Here is a 22,620-nt window from a genome sequence, read left to right on the forward strand (position 1 = left end):
ATATAGCTGGAATATTGCTGAGTGCGGCGTTAAACAACAAATCAATCAATCAATCGCTTTCTCCTGCAGGATTTTACTACTCCAGAACCAGACCCTTTTGCAGTCTCCATGCCAATCCCCATCATCGGGTACCTCCTCAACTGCACGCACACCCATCACCGCCCCAGCCAGCTCACCCACAAGCTCGCTGCACTTCCAAGTTCCACCACTCCGCGCCGACGCTCACTTCCTGATGCAAAGATCAACAAGGTGATCAGCAAGTCTGCCACCATAGCGTCTCACATCGCCAGTCTGCCCGACACAGTGAAGGCCAAGCTGGCCACGAGGGCTTACAATAAGTGCTCCGCGCTCCCCAGGGAGTACAACCCCTTACCGACGGATGACTTCGACAGGTACGACTTTGAAGAGGAGGGATTCGAGACAGGGGGTGAAAATGATGACTTGCTTCATGAACGAGAAATCAAGAAGTCCTCTTCCTGTGTTGTGCAGTGATAACATGGTGTAGGGTTACTTGGCCAGAGCAATTCCTTTATTTGTTTTACAGAGTTTCTTGGTCAATATGATCACGTGGTAAAAGGCAAAATTATGATATATGTGAAATGTTTCATTGATTTGAAGTTAAAAAGTTTAAGCAAAACCAACTTTAAATTGAGTTTTTATGGAATAAGAAAATGTGTTTAAGAAAATGCATTTTTTATATCAAATGCATCATTTACGTAAAATACTTGTTTTGTAAATGTTAGGCTTGTATCAAAGAAATAACTTTTTTTTAATATTTTGTATTAGGGGTGAAACGATACAGAAGGTTATGATACGATATATATCACGATACACATATTTATGTCATAGCGCATGGAAACTTCTTGACAATAAATATTTCAGAGCAGGTTCAAAAGGAAAAGCACATGTTCGTAATGGCTTTTTTTTAGTAGTGAACTTAAAACGCTAATTACAACATTTTCCTATATCTGACTGATAAAAACGCCAGGGGTCATTAAACGAGTAGTAAGTAATTTATTTCAGCAAGTGTATGTCTTGTATCGATACAGAGAAAAAAGGTATCGTGTATCGTATCAATGCACCAGTGCACCGATGTATCGTTTCACCCATATTTGGTATCCTTGGTGAAAGTACTGATATGCATGATGAGTCACTGTCAGGACTGCGCGGGAATGTATACACTATGTTCTTCTGTCACCCACGCACACATACATCAAAGGTGACGTCGTAGTCATGTGTCTATTTTGCATAACTCCTTCAATGAGTCAGTTTATGATTCACTGTAAAATGGATGGGAGTGTGTTCTGCAATGTGATTGGTTGAAAAACATTGTAAAATGGGGTTAAAAATAAACTTTTCGACAATTGCATGCTCTATAACACCCCCCAATCATAAAACACATACTGTTTATACCCTATTTGAAGGTTACTCTGTGCATGAATTTTGTCTGAACCCTACCGTTAAAGCAATGTTAAGGGCACACAGACACAAGGTTATTGTTCAGAGCACACAGACACAAGGTTATTGTTCAGAGCACACAGACACAAGGTTATTGTTCAGAGCACACAGATACAAGGTTATTGTTCACAGCACACAGACACAAGGTTATTGTTCAGAGCACACAGACACAAGGTTATTGTTCACAGCACACAGATACAAGGTTATTGTTCAGAGCACACAGACACAAGGTTATTGTTCAGAGCACACAGACACAAGGTTATTGTTCAGAGCACACAGATACAAGGTTATTGTTCAGAGCACACAGACAAAAGGTTATTGTTCAGAGCACACAGACACAAGGTTATTGTTCAGAGCACACAGAAAAAAGGTTATTGTTCAGAGCACACAGACGCAAGGTTATTGCACATGTTGCGCACGGATGTATATTTATCACATGCGTGTGTTTCCATGGATGATGGTTGGTTGGTTGGTTTGTTGTTTAACGCCGCGCTCAGCAATATTCCAGCTATATGACAGCGGTCTGTAAATAATCGAGTCTGGACCAGACAATCCAGTGATTAGTATCATGAGCATCAATCCACGCAATTGGGATCGATGACATGCATCAACCAAGTCAGCGAGCTTGACCACCCGATCCCGTTAGTCGCCTTTTACGACAAGCATCGTCACCTTTTACAGCAAGCATGGGTTGCTGAAGACCTATTCTGCCCCGGAATCTTCACGGGTTCCATGGATGATAGAAGAACATAGTGGACACATTCACAAGTATTACCTTTGGCTCTTATTTTCGATGAACTTAACTTTGGCATTGAATATCTATTCATGTTTGAGTTTTGATAATTAAAAATGAAATGGGGGTCATTTACAAGAAAGATTTCTTTTGCTCCTAAAGCTTCTTACATATTCCACAGGAATCGAAAGTTCCGAGTGCAAGTTGAGATCTTATTCCTACTTATGTAGAATTATTCTAAGTACACTGTATTGTCTTTGGATATAAATTGGTCGGTATACACCAACAGGGCTAATATTGTGTGCTATATGTCATTTCAAGATCTCTGATTTCTGTGCATGTACACAATCTTAACAATGTATTCAACAATACACCTAGCTGTGTTTTAATACACCTGCCATCAGATTTATCTGACCGTTATTTTTACACAATGAGTCCCACTATCTGAGGTGCAATACTGTAGATATTGGTCTATGTGTGCGTTATACAAGATATGTCCATATGTAGATAAGACATAAGAGTCTTATGATAAGACGTTAGTTAACACCAGATGTTTGTTTTCCGATGCGCTGTTTCAACACTGTTTGTATATGTGGGATGAGTGTGAATGGTATACATTATTTATTGTATTTACAGACAGATATGATATGTACTAAATGCTTGATGGTTTGATTGGCCCCTTTGTTTTATCACATTGATAGTGGGAGTACCATGTTGAACTTGAACATCTTTGGACAATATTTGACAATCCTAACAAGTGCCCCTACACCTTTTTACCCAAACACAAAGGACACAATGTCATTATATATACTACTCAAAACAAGTTAAGCAACACCACTACTGGATGGCTGTGTGTTGCAATACCCAGTGTTCTTTCACTTCTTTTGAGTGGTATATGTTTTTTTATGAGATTGAGTACTCTTGTCGTGCTGGCTATATCCTAGGGCTTGTCCAACGGATCTATCCTAGGGCTTGTCCAACGGATCTATCCTAGGGCTTGTCCCATGGATCTATCCTAGGGCTTGTCCAACGGATTTATCCTAGGGCTTGTCCAATGGATCTATCCTAGGGCTTGTCCAACAAATCTATCCTAGGGCTTGTCCAACAAATCTATCCTAGGACTTGTCCAACGGATCTATCCTAGGGCTTGTCCCATGGATCTATCCTAGGGCTTGTCCAACGGATTTATCCTAGGGCTTGTCCAATGGATCTATCCTAGGGCTTGTCCAACAGATCTATCCTAGGACTTGTCCAACAGATCTATCCTAGGACTTGTCCAACAGATCTATCCTAGGACTTGTTGCACTGGCTATATCCTAGGGCTTGTTGCACTGGCTATATCCTGGGGCTTGTTACACTGGCTATATCCTAGGGCTTGTTACACTGGCTATATCCTACAGCTTGTTGCACTGGCTATATCCTACGGCTTGTTGCACTGGCTATATCCTATGGCTTGTTGCACTGACCATATCCTACGGCTTGTTACACTGGCTATATCCTATGGCTTGTTGCACTGGCTACATACTAGGGCTTGTTGCACTGGCTATATCCTACAGCTTGTTGCACTGGCTATATCCTACGGCTTGTTGCACTGGCTATATCCTATGGCTTGTTGCACTGACCATATCCTACGGCTTGTTACACTGGCTATATCCTATGGCTTGTTGCACTGGCTACATACTAGGGCTTGTTACACTGGCTATATCCTATGGCTTGTTGCACTGGCTATATCCTATGGCTTGTTGCACTGGCTATATCCTAGGGTTTGTTGCACTGGCTATATCCTGGGATTTGTTACACTGGCCATATCCTAGGGCTGGTTTCACTGGCTATATCCAAGTGTTTGTCGCACTGGCTAAATCCTAGGACTTGTTGCACTGGCTATATCCTGGGGATTGTTGCAGTGGCTCTATCCCAGGGCTTGTTGCATTGGCTATATCCTAGGGCTTGTTGTACTGGCTATATCCTACGGCTTGTTGCACTGGCTATATCCTACGGCTTGTTGTACTGGCTATATCTTATGGCTTGTTGCACTGGCTATATCCTACGGCTTGTTTCACTGGCTATATCCTATGGCTTGTTACACTGGCTATATCCTACGGCTTGTTGCACTGGCTATATCCTGGGGCTTGTTGTACTGGCTATATCCTAGGACTTGTTGCACCGGCTATATCCTAGGGCTTGTTGCACTGGCTATATCTTACGGCTTGTTGCACTGGCTATATCCTAGGCCTTGTTGTACCGGCTATGTCCTAGGGCTTGTTGCACTGGCTTTATCCCAGGGCTTGTTGCACTGGCTCTATCCCAGGGCTTGTTGCACTGGCTATGTCCTAGGGCTTGTTGCACTGGCTTTATCCTAGGCCTTGTTGCACTGGCTTTATCCTGGGGCTTGTTTCACTGGCTAATCCTATGGCTTGTTGCACTGGCTAATCCTATGGCTTGTTGCACTGGCTATATCCTATGGCTTGTTGCACTGGCTATATCCTATGGCTTGTTGCACTGGCTATATCCTAGGACTTGTTGCACTGGCTATATCCTACGGCTTGTTTCACTGGCTATATCCTGGGGCTTGTTGCACTGGCTATATCCTACAGCTTGTTGCACTGGCTATATCCTAGGACTTGTTGCACTGGCTATATCCTACGGCTTGTTGCACTGGCTATATCCTACGGCTTGTTGTACTGGCTACATCCTGGGGCTTGTTGCACTGGCTATATCCTATGGCTTGTTACACTGGCTATATCCTACGGCTTGTTGTACTGGCTATATCCTAGGACTTGTTACACTGGCTATATCCTGGGGCTTGTTGTACTGGCTATATCCTAGGGCTTGTTACACTGGCTATATCCTACGGCTTGTTGTACTGGCTACATCCTGGGGCTTGTTGCACTGGCTATATCCTAGGGCTTGTTGCACTGGCTATATCCTACGGCTTGTTGTACTGGCTATATCCTAGGACTTGTTACACTGGCTATATCCTGGGGCTTGTTGTACTGGCTACATCCTGGGGCTTGTTTCACTGGCTATATCCTATGGCTTGTTACACTGGCTATATCCTACGGCTTGTTGCACTGGCTATATCCTACGGCTTGTTGTACTGGCTATATCCTACGGCTTGTTGCACTGGCTATATCCTACGGCTTGTTGTACTGGCTACATCCTGGGGCTTGTTGCACTGGCTATATCCTACGGCTTGTTACACTGGCTATATCCTACGGCTTGTTACACTGGCTATATCCTGGGGCTTGTTGTACTGGCTTTATCCTAGGACTTGTTGCACTGGCTAAACCTAAAATAATGTAGACAGTTTTAACAAGAGTGTGATGACCTGCTGTGCATGCAGGCTATGCTGGTTCAGGATCAGATATCCCAATTTGACATATATGTGATAAAAAAAACTGTTGTCAGAAGCACTATAGAGACCCTACTGTTCACGTCTGCTGTATAACAGGGAAAGAACAGGTTGGGGAAACACACATCACTGTTCAGTAAATAATACCATAATCTTTTTCTGTCAGTGGCAGACTAAAATGCAATTTCCCAAGTCAGTATTATGAATAAATCCTGTTTTGATAACCATTAATTTTTAAAAGCCAAATTAGGTCGAATGATTTTGAGTAAATATTCATACTTGAACTGCTAGTTATCTTGTCCCAGCCCATTTTCTTTCTGTTTCTGACAACGCTTTACTTGAACTATCCCAATGAAGTCATCAACGCACAATATCAAATGCATTAAAAGGATGACAGTGACCTTTGTATTGCAAATGCATAAGTCCTGTGGGCGCTAGTTATGCAGTGACACTAGGACTTGCCTTGTGTTTGGGATTACGTTCTAATAACATTTGCAAACCCAATCTGTGACATATTATATGAAATAATTGCTTTGAACATAGCTTTAATATTTACTCCAGTTATATGAATGTTTTGCAATATTATTTGCAGTACTTGAGGCATTATGAATGTCTGAAGATCTGTTTTGTTCTCATTGAATTTATTTATACAAGTTGACTTTTCACTTGTTGGGTATATCTGTGGGCTTGTGCAATCATACAGATGGATGTTCTGTCTGTCCTAGTCATGGATGTTGGATCTCTAACAAAGCAATGATCGTGTTAGATTATTTAATTAATTATTTAAATCAAGGTGTGGTTGTGCGTGGCTCTGTTGTGGGTTGTCAATTCGGTGAGGTGAGGTTAATGCGGTTGAACATCGTATTGAGGATTACTGCACATACATAGCTACGAGGACTGCTTGTACTAGTCCGGACTAATGCCAGTTCTGCTGGTAGGGTTGCGACGGGTACTCGAGTACCCGAAAACGGGTCGGGTAGCTTAGGACTTGAGTCCAATTTTCAGGACTTGAGTACCCGTTCAGGGGAGATAACTCTAATCGCCTTTCGTAACTCGTAAGTCACTTCAAAATGGACGACAAAGCGGACAAACGTTCAAATGTTTTAGGTAAGCCATGCAGGCATTTAATAAAAAACATAATACCTTAGAATAGATCAATAGATGTTTGATGACCTTTTATTCGCAAAAGCATTACAAACAAGTGGGACAACATTGAACTACGGGTACTCGAGTCCGGTTCGGGTATTGTCTGCCGGGTACTCGAGTTCAGTTTTCGTACCCAGTCACAACCCTATCTACTGGTGCTAGCACACTAAGTTACCATGCCACAATTTAGCATGCAGCTAATGTCTATCCTAAGTACACCTAGTTCTTGTTACAGTACCAGTGGTGTTCCCCAATGTAAAATATTCTTTCCTGTGTTCATAAAAGTTACGGTAAGAAAGGGATGCCAGTAATATCCACTGAGTCCCTTTGTATAAAAGCATAGATGTTGGAATGGTTAGAACTAAATAAATTGAAGTGTTTGTGTTAGCTAAGATTGTTGATATGGCCACCATGGAGGGTAGTCTCCCTTTGATGTGGATAGTCTCCCTTTGATGTGGACGTAAGCAAGCTCCTTCTCTTGGCGTGACACCTTCGTTACACTCTTGGTAGTATAGAGAGCTCCGCGAGGGGGTGTCACTGTGAGGAGCTTGTGGACGCAAGCTCAAAGTGACACAGACCACCGACATTTTCAGCAAGGGTAAAATCTACGAGAATTGAGATAATGTTGACAGACATCAGTCATCATCAGGACAAGTTCTGGATTGGATTCTATGACCAGCAGATCTTGTAGCAATGTATATATGAGGAACTATTTTGGTAGAGATATATTAATTTATGGAGAATATTTATGTGAAAAATGTTTCTATTCTTTCTGTGTATGTCCACTACCCAGTATTCGGGCTTTTGCCGTGTATATTGTAAACCCATGTACAGGAATGTATGGCTGACTGAACCAGGTCTGAATGAATTCAATCTCCTTAAGCCAGGTCTCCTTAAATATCTGAGAGCCATCGTATTGGAGTTAAAGATCGGAGTAGGAATAAGTTGAGAGTGCACAGTTTCAGTCCAAGGCTCTGTTCCACAAAGCGATCGTAGCGCTACAACTGTCGTAAGTCTATGTTAAAGAATGGGAATTACGATTGTCTTAGGCCTGGGTCAGCTTTGTGGAACAAGGCCCTGGTTCCCGTTCCACAAATCAAACCTGATCAACGATGAAAGTATTAATATTGAAAGTCTTATGAAGTTTGACAGTCGTAGCACTATGAATGCATTATGGAAGGAGTCTAAAGATATTACTTTTAAGATATTTCATTTACCTTTACAGTACTAATATCTGTTAAACAGATTGCTGTGGATATTTTGTTGTTCTCATCATGTCTTCATTTCTATGTAAAATACAGTGATACCTTCTTATCCCTAACTCCGTTGGGGGCACGGGTGGCCCAGTCGTCTAAGGCGCTGCGATTCGCTGTGCAGAGTTGCATCCCTTGGACACGCCAGAAACCTATGACTGTGGGTTCGAATCCCGGTTGCCCTGATTATGCTTCCAGATTTGTCAGCACCATACCCGTGCTCGTGGGTTTCACCGAAGTAGTAAACGTCCGAGACCTGCATCATTTCGGGCTTTCCTCCCACATTAAGCTGACACGCCGTGATATAACTGGAATAATATTAAAAGCGGCTTAAAACCCAACTCACTCACTCACTAACTCTGTTAATTAATTCTTGTACATCATTCAAGATGCTGACAGAATCTTTATCTGTTTGTTTGTTGTTTAACGCAGCACTCAGCAATATTCCAGCTATATGACGACAGTCTGTAAATAATCGAGTCTGGACCAGACAATCCAGTGATTGATATTGTGAGCATCGATCCACACAATTGGGATTCAATGATATGCATCAACCAAGTCAGCGAGCCTGACCACCTGATCCCATTAGTCGCCTCTTACAAAAAGAATGTGTTACGGAAGACCTATCATCACTTTTGTCAAATATCTGCTTGACCTATGGATAAGTGGACATATTGTCCGAAGTGTTTATGAGGTTTCACTGTATTTCAACCATAACATCAGTTATGGCAACAGATTCACAGGTTAGAGGGAATGGTTTGTCTAGAACTACTCTTTACCAAATTTGTTAAACCATGGGTCCATCCCTTACACCAACCAGTCTTCGTTGGCCTCTGGGGGGGGGGCAGGGGGGCACAGGTGGCCCAGCCGTCTAAGGCGTGTGCAGAGTGGCATCCCTGGGGCATGCCAGAAACCTATGATTGTGGGTTCGAATCCCGGTTCGCCTCGATTATGTTTCTAGGTTTGTCAGCACCATACCCGTGCTCATGGGTTTCACCGAAGTGATAAACGTCTAAGCACTTGGTGCTTTCCTCCCACATCAAGCTGACACGCCTTGATATAACTGGAATACTGTTAAACATTGTTAAACCCAACTCACTCACTCACACATTGGCATCTGGTGACCCTCACATTGAATACAGCTGGGAAATGTACATGTATATACCTTGAGTGCTGGGTGTGAAAGCATCAAATATGGTCTTTTGCCTCAAAATGAGGTCTTGACTCTTGCACAAAACCTGCATCAGTAAATGCCTGCATTTTATTTAAGCTTCAGGCAAAAATATATATTCTCACACCTTGCATAAACCAGTTTGCATGAGAACCAATTGGTTTTTTTGAGACTTTTCCTTTGTGAAAATGTTCGGCTAATCAAAGGAATATACATCTGAACTAACAAGTGTTTACATATTTGTACAATAATACATTGATAATTAGTTGTGCTGGTTGTTCTGTTATGAATATATCCATGACAATGAGTAATGACAACAGTTCATGGCAAACTGTAAAACAGCCCTTTATTTATTGGAGACTGCATCTTGATATGTGTGTTACACAGCAAGTGTAACAGAGTAGCTGGTCAGCTCACCAACACTGGATAGTTGCAGCGATCACATAATAGTTCAACGGATCAAGATTAGCGGAATACAGATGGTCATATTTTGAAAAATCACAGTACGGCTTAATTACCATAGCTTTGTCATTTTAGGAATCTTTTGTCGCTATATATGTCAATACTCACAAAGAATATCTGTAATGTCTGCTAATTTGTAGAATAAATTTGACTGCTGTCTCCAAGATGCGAGACAGAGGAGAAGATGGTTGACATATATATCTTTCTAACTTGTGTGGAAAGGCCTTCTGTGTTGTGTGCAAAGATACATTGAGCATTTGTGCCAAGCACACTTTGTGACCAATAAAGTTTTACTTATTAACATGACCTTGTTTTTTGTTTATTTGTGAGACCAGACAAAATAGAACAAACTAGATAAGCGTTAGCAAGTTCTTGCTAAAAAGGAAGCAGCTTCTTTGCCACTATTTGGGCGGTCGGGTAGCCTAGTGGTTAAAGCGTTTGATCGTCACGCCGAAGACCCGGGTTTCGATTCCCGACATGGGTACAATGTGTGAAGCCCATTTCTGGTGTCCCCCGCCGTGATATTGCTGGAATATTGCTAAAAGCGGCGTAAAACCATACTCACTCACTCACTCACTCACTCACTCACTCACTCACTCACTTTGCCGCTATTTCCAGAAAGCCCCAGAAATACCTACATATCACCTTGCATTTCCAGTTTAATTTGGGTTGTTGGGAAGCCTTGTGGAAAAAGCATTCGCTCATCACGCCGAAGGCCTGGGTTCGATTCCCTTCATGGGTACAATGCGTGGAGCACATGAGATTGCTGGAAGAGGCTTAAAACAATACTCACTCACTCACTCACACTATATGGTGGGTTTCACTCGAATCTCATACATTCCTCTACATGTAGTAGACACAAACCCATGAAATAATGACGATAATTTTGTTTGTTTGTTGTTTATCGACACACTTAGCAATCAATATTACAGCTGTTTGATGACGGTCTGTAAATAATTGAGTCGGGACAAGACAATCCAGTGAATGCTGACTGCCATCAAGAGCATTTATCTACGCAATTGGGATACAATGACATGCATCAAACAAGTCAGTGAGCCTGACACCTGATCCCTTTAGTTGCCTCTTAGCACAAGCACAGAAGACCTATTCTATGATGATCCCAACTCCACACAAAGGAGTGAGTGAGTGAGTGAGTTGGGTTTAAAGCCGCTTTAACAATATTCCTGTTATATCGCGGCATGTCAGCTTAATGTGGGAGGAAAGCCCGAAGTGATGCAGGTCTCAGAGGTTTACCACTTCGGTGAAACCCACGAGCACGGGTATGGTGCTGCAGGTCTCAGAGGTTTACCACTTCGGTGAAACCCACGAGCACGGGTATGGTGCTGACAAACCTAGAAACAAAATTGGGGCGAACCGGGATTCGAACCCACAATCATAGGTTTCTGGCGTGCCCAAGGGACGCAACTCTGCACAGCGAATCGCGGCGCCTTAGACGACTGGGCCACCTGTGCCCCTCCACACAAAGGAATACATGTGAAGCCCCCTTCACCTTCCTGTGTCCAGACAAACAACCAACACTGTTTCACAAATGACTCAGTTTATATAGACAATAACAGTACATGAATGAGAAGTTGGTGAATCCTTCCTACAGAGAGGGGAAATGTTGTTCCCTCGGTAACGTGACAAGGAGAGTTGTCTCCCCTACATGATGAAAAGTCAATGTGTCCTAATGGGCCTATTTCTTCTCTGCTTGATATTTGAAGTGCAGTTCCTTGACATCTGTCTGAGATACCTTGATCCAGCCTGTCTCCTTCATGTGGTACACTGAAGGTAACAAACATACATGCAGTTTGACAACAGAACATGCTCTGTAAGTACCGTATTTCCTTGATTAAATGTCAGGAATCAAATAAATGCTCAGGCCTCAATTAATAGCTGGGTCTTGATTAAACACTGGGTTGTGATCATGCACAGAATTCTTCCCATTATTACCTTTGCGATTAAACGCCAGGTGTAAAGAGTGCCTGAAAGAAATGTATGCCCGGTCATCTAATCGAGGACATACGGTACTAAAAATCATGATCAAAAAAGTTATTTTGACATGTAATTTCTGAACATGCCGGAAAAAACAAACATCTTAGTTACCAATTACTAATGACTGATTCCTAGTAATCAATGGCTGATGGGTTGAAACAAACCATTTGTCAATGACTAATGAAAACATATTTCCCATATACCTGAAACAGACATTACTGCTGCAGATTAATATTTGGGAGGGGAGTCAGTAACATTCAAGTCATATTGCGACTGCCTGTCGATTATAAAGTTAGAGCAAGTCAAATCAGTGGTCAATAGCAATCCATACATTTTCACTGCATATCAAAATTTAAGGACACTTCAAGGCAAGTGAATCTTATTTAACGCTGCAGTCAAATTGTCCAGGAATATCACATCTGTCCGTAAATAATCAAGTCTGAAGCAGACAAACAAGTGACTGAAAACGAAAAATGATCTATGTTGTTCGGTACGATGACACAATGAATTAATTGCTTCTTACGACCAAAAACAGAGTGCTCAGGAACTGATCTAATCACGGGATGGACTTCAAAATGCAGCATTGAATTTTTATGAGACACTTCAAAATTGGTCATCAAATTTTAATGCCTTGCCTCTGCAAACACTGCATATTGAGAGTTAGTGAGTATAGGTATACACCACTTTTAGCAATACTCACGCAATATCGCGGCAGGGGACACCACACTGTACCCATGTTGGGACCGAACCCGGGTCTTCAACGTGACAAGTGAACTAGAGCTGGGACGGATAACTCGGGTACTCGGGGCGGATGGGTACTGAGTAGGACCCGTGTATCCCCAGGACTACCCGGTCCCGTGGTTAGTCATGTGATATATTGTTTAATGACAAAAATTATCTAAAACTCAATGGTTACACTATAAGTCACTAATGTTGTCATTTCTTTCTGACAATGCACCCAGTCCTTCTGACTTTCATATGTCTGAATAAAGATAAAAACTTCATGCAGTAAACATCAGTGTATGCATGAAAAGATTTTTCTACACATTTATCTAAATACATTTTGCCAGGGCTACGCTCAAACTTTTCCCAATCGGACAGTTTGTACCTATCTCTTGATATCTACAGAAGATACCAGGGTAGGATCGGGTAATAGGGTGGTGGGTACCCGGGTAATAAATTTGGACTCGTCCCAGCCCTTGAGTGAACACTTTAACCACTGGGCTACCCCACCAGGACCTGCATGTTGAGAATATGTCCCTCTAGTTGTACTTACGATTGACCACACCACCACTGTAGGCATCCCTGTGTGTAGCGTGGTAGATGGACCTCATCCCCAGGTCATAGGCCGCCTCCACTGACATGTCGTTGCTGTGACCACTGTCCAGCACACCATATGCATACACTGACCCAGACCCCACGGAGAACATGTCCCCGGTCAGCCGTTCTCCGTCACTGTCCACGTAGTACAGACCAGGCCCCTGGACAACAATCAATATTATATTTTTGTTTGATGGTTAAAGCTGCACTCAGCAATATTCCAGCTGTATGACGTGGACTGTGAATAATCGAGTCACCAGAGAATTCAGTGATTGATACCATGAACATCGATCCACGCAATTGGAATATGATGAATTTGCAATCAACCAAGTCACTGAGCCTTACCACCCCATCCAATATCTGTCGCTATACGATATATATATCGATACAAAATTAATTCACTTCAGAAATGTTTATATTTATCAAGATTACCAAGTTTAAGATGAACATTGGGAAGGCAGAAAATTTAATTTTAAACATTTAATGGATGAGTCTAGATCCATTTTATCTATTCACAGACAGAATAATTAATTTTATTATTATTTAAAATATGTATCATGATACATTTGAGTCGATATATCAATACTAAAATGTCCAATCAATGACACCCCTACCATTCCCTGCAGTTGTATAGCCATTGCATGCATCCAATTACTCCGATTTACATGATCATGATTAAGCTCATAAAATCCTGCATGCATTGTGATTGACTCCTGCAATACCAATTCATGTAGTTCTGGTTCTTGCTACTTCTCCAGCCTTGGGAATTTCCTGGCTGAAGCACTTAGTGTCACTTGTGTTCATGTTGTACCATGACTACTGACTGATACACATCGGGACCAACCTTTGAAATTCATTTTTCAAGACTAGTCCAGAGAAATAGTTGAAAACTTATCTCACTAGCTTTTAGAGTTTGTCCCTAGTCTTGCTGGAGACAAAAATGTTTACAATGTTTGTAGCAAAATTAAACTGGTTCAGAGTTCGATTCATAAAATGCTACAATTTTATGAGGACTACCATCATTGGATTTTTACTTCTCTTCAGCACCATTTAGTAGTCTCTGGCTAGCGGAGTAGCAAGGACTACGAAGGCTGGCTACGCCTATCCAAATTGTAGCATTGACAGAGATATTTCAAAATACCACCAGACATGTATCCAACACTCCTAGTCACTGATCATTTGTCAACTCACCCTCTTGTCCCAGCCCACAATCATGGTTCCCTGAAATATGAGAGCATTTCATTTGAACATTTATTGCATAAAATGAGAAGAATCGGCAAGAGTGATACACATGACCTGTCATATTACACAAAATTACAGAAAGACATTACAGTGGACAAGTAACACATTGGCACTAGTCCTATAGTCCTTGACTAGCTGCCCAATAGTTAAGGTATCATAAGGACAAGTAGAAATGTTACAATTTTAAGGGTTTTGCTAAATGTTTAGCATTATCATCTTTACTCGTTTGTTTCTTAACACAGCACTCAGCAATGTTCTAGCTATATGATGGCAGTCTGTCAATAATCGAATATGGACCAGACAATCCAGTGATTGACATCATGAGCATCAATCCAAGCAATTGGGATACGATGACATGTATCAACCCAGTGGGCAAGCCTGACCACTCGATCCTGTCAGTCACCTCGTATGACAAACATAGTTGCCTTTTTACCACAAGCATGGGTTGCTGAAGACCTATTCTACCCCATCTTCATGGGTCTGTTACATTTTGAAATTATCCTGAGTTACTCAAGCATATAGAAACATTAGAATACCAGAATATATTCTCTATTTAATTCTTAACCTGGATTACATTATGCATAGTGTTGCTTTCAGGTCGAAAGTGGAAAGAGGACTCAGAGTCAGAAGATTGTATTGTTGATATAAATACAGTTGTTGAACCAGTAGTATCCCAATGACCGCTCCCAGGAGTTACCTCCCATGCCCCTCTGCAATCATTGAGTTTCTTGAGCCCACCTGAAGTATGAGTGAGAAGGAAATACCCAAGTCCAAAGGAGGGAGGGCACTGAGACATGTAATGCAGGCTGAGTATAAAATAGAGAATATATGATAGAAGCAGATAGGTTAGGTCCAGTAGGGACTCCTAACAGTACTGTGCACTGGCATAGCGATGGTGGGTCAGACAGAGCACAAGATCCTGCCATCTGTCTTGGGAGAAACGTAGGAAACCAAGAGTGCTGTTGAAGATGTCCCCCGATGAAAGTCAGACTGTGGGTCGGTATGAGTTCTGACTTTTGCTCGAAGACAATCCAGCACAGCAGGCTGAGGAGTCAGCAAGTGAAAAGCCAGCTGCAGCAGGAGTAAGGGGGCCAGCTGATCATTCATCAGGCAGTCAAGGGAGTAGGTGGCAAACCTGGTCCCTTGGTATGTAGATAGCTGACGATTGGCTTGGTAATGTGTGTGATTAACCACGGGGCCGTGGAAAGTCCAAACGGGAGCACCCTACACTGATGGTGACCGTGAAAGACGAAGTACAGAACCTTCCTGTCGTGGGGATGTATCGCGATAGGGATGTCAGAGGTCTGCAGATCGAGGTTGATGTTAAATAAGCTGAGTCTACTGTGTCTATGGCTTGCTTCTCCAAGAGCGTAGCTCTGTGAGCAGCGAAAGGATGACCGTACTCCGGGTTGCGTTCTCCACTCCTCGGTGGAGAGCGGTATTTCTCTCAATTGGAGCAAGCGAACATAGAGCTGTCTCACACTGCTCGACTAGCTGGAGATCGGTGATCATGTAGGTACTGATTGAAGTCTGGGTCCCACAATGATGCAGCCAGAAGACCCTGGCGCCTCATGAGGTCGACTAATGTGGTAATGTGGATAAGGGTCTCAAGGGAATCAAGTAGGTTTGCCTGTCAACTGTCAAGTAAGCACAGATTGTAACTGCAACAACTGGAGTTCCCTGGGTTGGTTGAGGTTTAAATCCATAGATGAGTGAGACGGTGTAAGAGCAGAGATGTAGTAAAAGCTCTCCGACCTTCACATTGATGGATGATAACTGGGATAACACAAATAGAGGCAAGGGGTATGAAATCTAGGCCTCAAACCAAAGGTGGGAAAACAAATTTGCAAAAAAAAGTGTACAGCTGAACACATGGCTGGAAAATCCCAATACACAGAATAAATATGTAGTATAATTGTGAAATATACTGGTAAAGCACCAAGATGAAACGCAAATAAGAAAGGATAAGGGTATAGTTAAACAATCTTTCTGAGCTCTGTGATCAAGATGTTCTCACCACGGCAAAAGAAACAACAATGACTACAGAGGGGCATGGGTGGTCATTGGGATACTACTGGTTCAACAACTTCATATATATCAAGATTTCAATCCTCTGAGTCTTCTTTCCATGGATACTTTCGACCTGAAAGCAACAGTATGCATAATGTAACGCAGGCTAAGTAAACATTTGGTATGTATGTCTGGTAATGCCATCCACTGACCATGGACAAGCCCATTCCCTTGTAGTTGTACACAATGTTGGCCAGGAGCTTGGAGGCGGCTGCAACAGAGATACGCTCCTTGTTCCGCAGCTCGTAGATTCTGGAAGAACACAACAGCATACTGTAGGAAAACCACTCTTCTATATGCAGTCTAACTACTGTTTAACTTTGTTTCTTTTGTTTGTTTGTTTGTTTGTCGTTTAACGCTGCATTCAGCAATATTCCAGCTATTTGACAGCGGGCCGTAACCAATCTAGTCTGGACCAGACAATCCAGTGATTGAGCATCGAGCATCAATCTACGCAAATGGGATATGATGATTTGCATCAACCAAGTCAGCAAGCCTGACCACCCGATCCTGTTAGTAGCCTCTATGACAAGCATGGGTTGCTGAAGATCTCTTCTAACCCAGATCTTCACGGGAGACTGTGTAACTATTGGCACCAGCCTGCTAGCCAGAGTCAATTTGTCCATTGTTAAGGTATCCTGAGGGTTTGTAGTATTTCAGGCTTTTTAGCATGTTTGGGAGACGTTCACATGGACACATGGTACCTTCTATCACTATTCAAGCTAACAAGTGTTTCAGGCTCATTCTTACTTCAGTCGACATGGTAGACTACATCATGTGTACATGAATCTAACAGATGCTAACATGCAAAATGTGACATGTCAAGTAATTATGATGGTTGCAGGTGTTACTTTAGGTAACAAATAGAAATATTATTGAAAAATATATAAAACTTGCCAATAAACATGGTAATAACAACAATAAGAATAATATGGCCATTTATTTAAAGCTACACTTCCACACCAGATAGGGGCATGCTCAAAACCCACACAAGTTGCAGGACAGATGATCATGGTTTGCTCTAAATGCGCGTATCGACCAGAACTGCAGAGTCAATGGGAATTGGGCTAGAAGAGATTTGTTTTAAGCCTAAACTTGAGGGATTGAAGTGTTTGCACTGATTTCAGTGTGAAAGGGAATAAGTTCCGCAAAGAAGCGACAGCAATGCTGTATGATCTGGAGTCTTTGGTTTTGGATCCTCCAGCAGGAATTATTGTTGATTTGACAAAGCGCTATTGCTGGGACACACTGGCTTGTGAAATTCTTGAGATATGAGGGAGCAGTTCCATGATAGTGAGTAAGTATGGTTTTAAGCCGCTTTTAGCAATATTCCAGCAATATCACGGCGGGGGACACCAGAAATGGGCTTCACACATCGTACCCATGTCGGGAATCGAACTCGCGTCTTCCGTGTGACGAGCGAACGCTTTAACCACTAGGCTACCCGACCGCCCCCAGTTCCATGATAAATATTGTGCAACATAATGTGGCATACTGCAATGACTAGTACAATGTGTTGTTCCACTGCTGACCTGCATTGTCTGGCCAGGACCCTCTCCCAGTAGGAGCAGTCAGCGGCACCTCCCGCCATGGTGCCCAGCAGGTAGGGGTTGATCTCAATCACCTTCTTAACTGTCTGTGAGGCTGAAGCAGAAAATACACAAGTCCAACATCCCATCACAGAAACAGCAGTGTCAGGATTAACATATGTAAGTCTGCATAACCTACAGCATGATCAAGTAGAGATATCTGAAGGCACTATTTCTATATGGATTCTTGTAAGTTATGAAGCTGGTTTTCGTGATCAAAATATAAATTTGGGATTTACCTGGGTCTATTTTCGAGCCCAGAGAACTTTTTTGGTCATGAACCTTTACGTCCCAACCTGGTGACGTGCATCATGCTTCTGATGCTTGCTTTCCAAGACTTTTACTGATGTTGCATCATTGCACATGCTAAGAAGCTCTAAGCCTATTTATAGATAGAGATTTCAAAGTAAGTTTGAAGAAAATCAACTACAAACAGACTGAGGTTTGAGTGTAATATTCTTTACCAGAATAGAAATGTCAGTCTTTGATAACTGCAATCTACATTTTTGGTAACATAACGATTCAAACAGCCATACAGCCATTTTGCATCACATAGAACTAACAATGTAAACTATTTGCATCCGTTCTCAATTTGTAGGCATATTGGTATCGTGGGTACACAACCATACATGGTGTAGGATGCAATATGTTGTGTCTGGTAAAACCTGATAAATTATCAAACACATCCACAACATGAACAAAAAAGATCCTTTAATTTGATGCAGTGCTTAGAAAACCATCACTCAGCTGAAAGTACAAACTTAACCACCTGCTTAATATACTTAAGTGAGTTTTGGCGAACACATACTGCTGGCAATATGTTCAGTGATGCTCTCCTGACAACTGTAGAGAAAGGTTTACAACACATCCCTGCTCACCTATGAAAGGTCCTGCAGTTGCCCTAGAGTCAACAGCCACAATGACACCTTGGTTGAATTTGAAAGCCAGGGTGGTTGTTCCATGATTAAAGTGAATCTTGACGTCACTTTCACCATCAGCCATTTGCTTTACAGTGTCTGTTGGCTGCAAAATACAAGAAGCATGTGAGTGAGTCATTCATAATGCCCTTAACGCAATTCAACAACTACAACTCACTTCAGTCCTGAACAAAGTCCTATGCAACTTTGACATGCTTGCATTTGCCCACTATCCTAAATCACCTTGTCTTATCTTAAACATGTTAAACAGTCAGGGTGGCCTCTTGCCTATGCGGCAGTTCAATTCCCATAACTCTGTGAAGAAATTCAATTTGGTCTGTTTTTGCATTTTTTTCCCATTTTGTTATAAAAAAGTATTAACTTGCATGAAGAAAGACACAAATAGTAACATACATTCATCATGTTCATTATGATTGTATTAATGTACTTTTGAAAAATATTTAAGTCATCTTGACTTAGAAAGGGAAAATGTTTTAAAAAATCATGCAAAACAGTAGGGTAATTTCAACTGGCAAATGCAAACTTCATATGCTGAATTTTGTTATAAAGGTATCCCAAGGGCTAGCAGAATTTGTCAGGGTTTTTGTAAGTGTCCATATGTTACCACTACAGTAGCTATAGTATCTATTAGTAAGGTTATAACCTGTGGATCATTTTACTTTATTTGAAAATATTAAATGGATGGTCGCTCGAAACTAAGGAGTGAAAATGGAATAGATTTAATTTGACATACCTGGTATATGAGCAGGACTCATTGCATATCTATATGGTTATAATTCAGTGATTAATATCATACGGCATGTGCTATTTTAGGGTAACATCCTTCATATTCTTAATATTCTAAATAATCTTTTTTCTTTGCATACAACCATGTTGTTGTTCAATCCATTGCAAAATGCATCACATGCATGTTTAGAAAACAATGCATTGTATATTTAAATTATTGTTAGATTCAAATTTTACATAAGTATTCATGGAATTGCCAACAGATTTCTGGATTTCACTCTGGCAAGTGTGGGTTCGAATCCCGGACGGGACTCAACTCCAAAAAGTATGAGAATCTGTACTTTACTCAGAAAGTGTTATCCGGGAGTAGTGCACTTTACCGGGCGCACCTTTTCAGATCCAATTAGCGCTGTGGGGGCTCGAAAGCACTCACCGGCTCTGCTAATTAATGCGTTAATTAGCCAACACTCTACCACTGGACCACAGGCGCTATCACATGTAATCAGTGCTCGTTTAACGGGTCATTAGAGTCCCCATTGACATGCATGCGTAATTCAGTAAACAATGAATTGCGCATGTGTGTGACGTCACGGTCCGCTCTCCCATTCATCTTTTCTTGAAACCACACCCGCAATTGTTAATGTCAACATGACCAACCAATGGGATTAACTGGATTAACGCTTGAAAAGGTAAGAATTTATGGCTAACCCTTGCCCAAAGCAAGCTACCCCTAATGACCGAAAAGGGGTTTGGGATCGTAAAGACGTGTAAGTTTCCCCAAGACCGAAAACAGGTGTTGGATCGTAAAGATGTGTAAGTTTCCCGCCCTAAGACCGAAAAAAGGGTGTTTGATCATAAAGACGTGTAAGTTTCCCTAAGACCGAGAACGGGTGTTTGATCGTAAAGATGTGTAAGTTTCCCTAAGACCGAGAATGGGTGTTTGATTGTAAAGATGTGTAAGTTTCCCTAAGACCGAAAACGGGTGTTGGGTCGTGAAGCGAGAGTCACCAGAGCGTGAGGCACGGTAACGGTATAACGAGACAGCGTTGGCACTATAGCGCGGTAATTGAGCGGATGGTAGAGCTCGGGCTGCGCCCAGTAAACTGCATTGTTGTTATCCCAAATATAAAATTTTTTAGATTCAGTGTTTATGTCTTTCATTTTATGTCCCAACATGCCCAATGCATGACTCGAATGTGCTAAATTATCTCCTGGGAAATGACTTCAAATCAGTGGCAGTCCAGCATATTGACTGTAGTTTACGGAATTCATATAACAATGCATCGCATTTGGTAAACAGTAAATCAGTTGTTTACCTATCCTTTGAGGCTACACCGTGTACACTGGCCACTTTTTTCTCCAGACAAAGTTCGCCACTATCACGGGCATGACGAGTCACATTTTGGATATATATACAGCACACGCGTGACAAAGCAGTATGGAAAGTGGTCAGGAAATTTGATTGTGAAACTTACATTGGCAGCACATGGTACCATAAAATTCTGGGATGTGAATAGGGCATCTTCCACCATAGAAGATGGTCCGTACCCAGGGCTATCATTGAGAAAAGCCGAAGATTTTATCGGACGGTATCCACAAACATCTGCAAGCGCCATGTTGGATTGATATGGCAAGGCCGCATGGAATGGAGAACATGATTAATGAATATTTGTAAATCCTTGTAAAAAATAAAATAATAATATTTTTAGGGAAAAGATTGTGCAAGAATTATAATCACATAATAAACGTATAGATATATTTTTCGCAAACATCAATTGGAGGTTTATACAAAAGTGAACCTATACATGGAAACGGATTTCTCTAGTTTTGAAATGCAAGCAATGCACCTCGGAAGAATTATTGATCGAACGTGAGGGCTCTTTTAGAAATAGGATACAGGAACATTCACGCATCCAGATTCAAATCTAGAACAGAAACAATTGTGTTGCCTAATTTCATAAAATGAATATCAATAATCAACTACATAGAAGGTTTTTCTTACAATCAAGGCACACCCCTAATTCAGTAAATTAATGTCACTGGCGATGATTACTTCAAAAACGAACCCCAAACGAAAAATTACCTTTCGTAAAAAAGAATCCGGACCTAATTAACTCCAAAAGGATTTGAAGAAAGCCTTGCAGATGTTATCATATGCGACAACTGAAAAGTGGCGACCATTATTGGTGAGCCCTCTCCCCGTTAATTAACCACTGGGCATGATGTTTGTTTGATGTTTAACGCCGCACTCAGCAGTATTCCAGCTATATGTCGGCGGTCTGTAAATAATCGAGTCTGAACCAGATAATCCAGTGATTGACATCATGAGCATTGATTCACGCAATTGGGAAACGATGGCATGCATCAACCAAGTCAGCGAGCTTGACCCCCCGATCCCGTTATAGTCGCCTCTTACGACAAGCATAGTCGCCTTTTACGGCAAGCATGGGTTGCTGAAGACCTATTCTACCCCGGAATCTTCACGGTTCACTGGGCATAATGACAAGTTCATTTCAATACAAATCTATTATACGGAAGCTTATCCTTTTCCTCTCTATTTATCCTATATTCAGGCAGGCAGACAGACAGACAGACAAACATATGGCAAGGTCGCGTGGAAATGGAAAACATGATTGATTGTGATTATTGTCTGCTGTGTTTATGTGTATTGGTAATCTAGCGTATTAACGTCTGAAGTTTAATTGACACCGCAGAAATGCTGTCAGTTGCTATCTGGTGAACAGCGACCTTTATAATCTGACGTGACACGTTCAGCTGTAGCGAGGAGTACAATCTGATTTTAATGAGATTGTGACCTTTATATATATATTTACATATATGATAGCGATAAATGAAGAACCCGGTCTGATATAATCATTAACTGAATATTGAGACTACTAAATTTCACGATTACAGTATATTGACTACAAGTTAATTTGTTGCCTGCATTGTTAGCCTTGTGTGGCAGATCGGGCAGAAATGTTCGTTAAAACATGTGTATGTTATAGTTGCTGGTTCATGTTGTAGTAACATGTTACATTATACTAGCCGGTAAGCTATAGTAAGTAAACATGTTTATATTATAGCAACAGCTGTATGTTACACCTCCGCTGTGTCGGGATAAATATCGGATTATGGTGTGAGTAAAACAATTTCCGGTTGTCC

General features: G+C 41.6%; 2 protein-coding genes across 3 annotated transcripts in view; one reads left to right on the forward strand and one right to left on the reverse strand.

Moving 5' to 3' along the window:
• Positions 1 to 2,036, forward strand: part of LOC124138018 — an 84,364-nt gene extending 82,328 nt beyond the window's left edge. The window contains exons 20-21 of one of the 2 annotated variants that reach the window (XR_007221734.1): positions 70 to 1,492; positions 1,661 to 2,036. Coding sequence is in view for 1 of the 2 variants with exons in the window: in XM_048397637.1 (XP_048253594.1) it covers positions 70 to 492 (423 nt within the window). In the remaining variant the exon portion in view is untranslated. Of the gene's footprint in view, positions 1 to 69 lie in introns of both variants that reach the window. The other variant, XM_048397637.1, reaches the window with a different exon arrangement.
• Positions 2,037 to 11,116: 9,080 nt separating this feature from the next.
• On the reverse strand, positions 11,117 to 21,096 carry LOC124137943 (proteasome subunit beta type-5-like). Its single transcript, XM_046504380.2, has 7 exons — positions 20,931 to 21,096; positions 18,670 to 18,814; positions 17,735 to 17,846; positions 16,355 to 16,454; positions 14,082 to 14,111; positions 12,847 to 13,051; positions 11,117 to 11,360 (listed from the first exon to the last, which is right to left on the reverse strand). The coding sequence occupies exons 1-7, from the start codon at positions 21,069 to 21,071 to the stop codon at positions 11,272 to 11,274; spliced, it is 822 nt and encodes a 273-aa protein (XP_046360336.1). The 5' UTR covers positions 21,072 to 21,096; the 3' UTR covers positions 11,117 to 11,271.
• Positions 21,097 to 22,620: the final 1,524 nt, after the last annotated feature.

The sequence above is a fragment of the Haliotis rufescens genome, unplaced genomic scaffold (genome assembly GCF_023055435.1).
Source record: "Haliotis rufescens isolate VD_foot unplaced genomic scaffold, xgHalRufe1.0.p SCAF_17, whole genome shotgun sequence".
Classification (NCBI taxonomy): domain Eukaryota; kingdom Metazoa; phylum Mollusca; class Gastropoda; order Lepetellida; family Haliotidae; genus Haliotis; species Haliotis rufescens.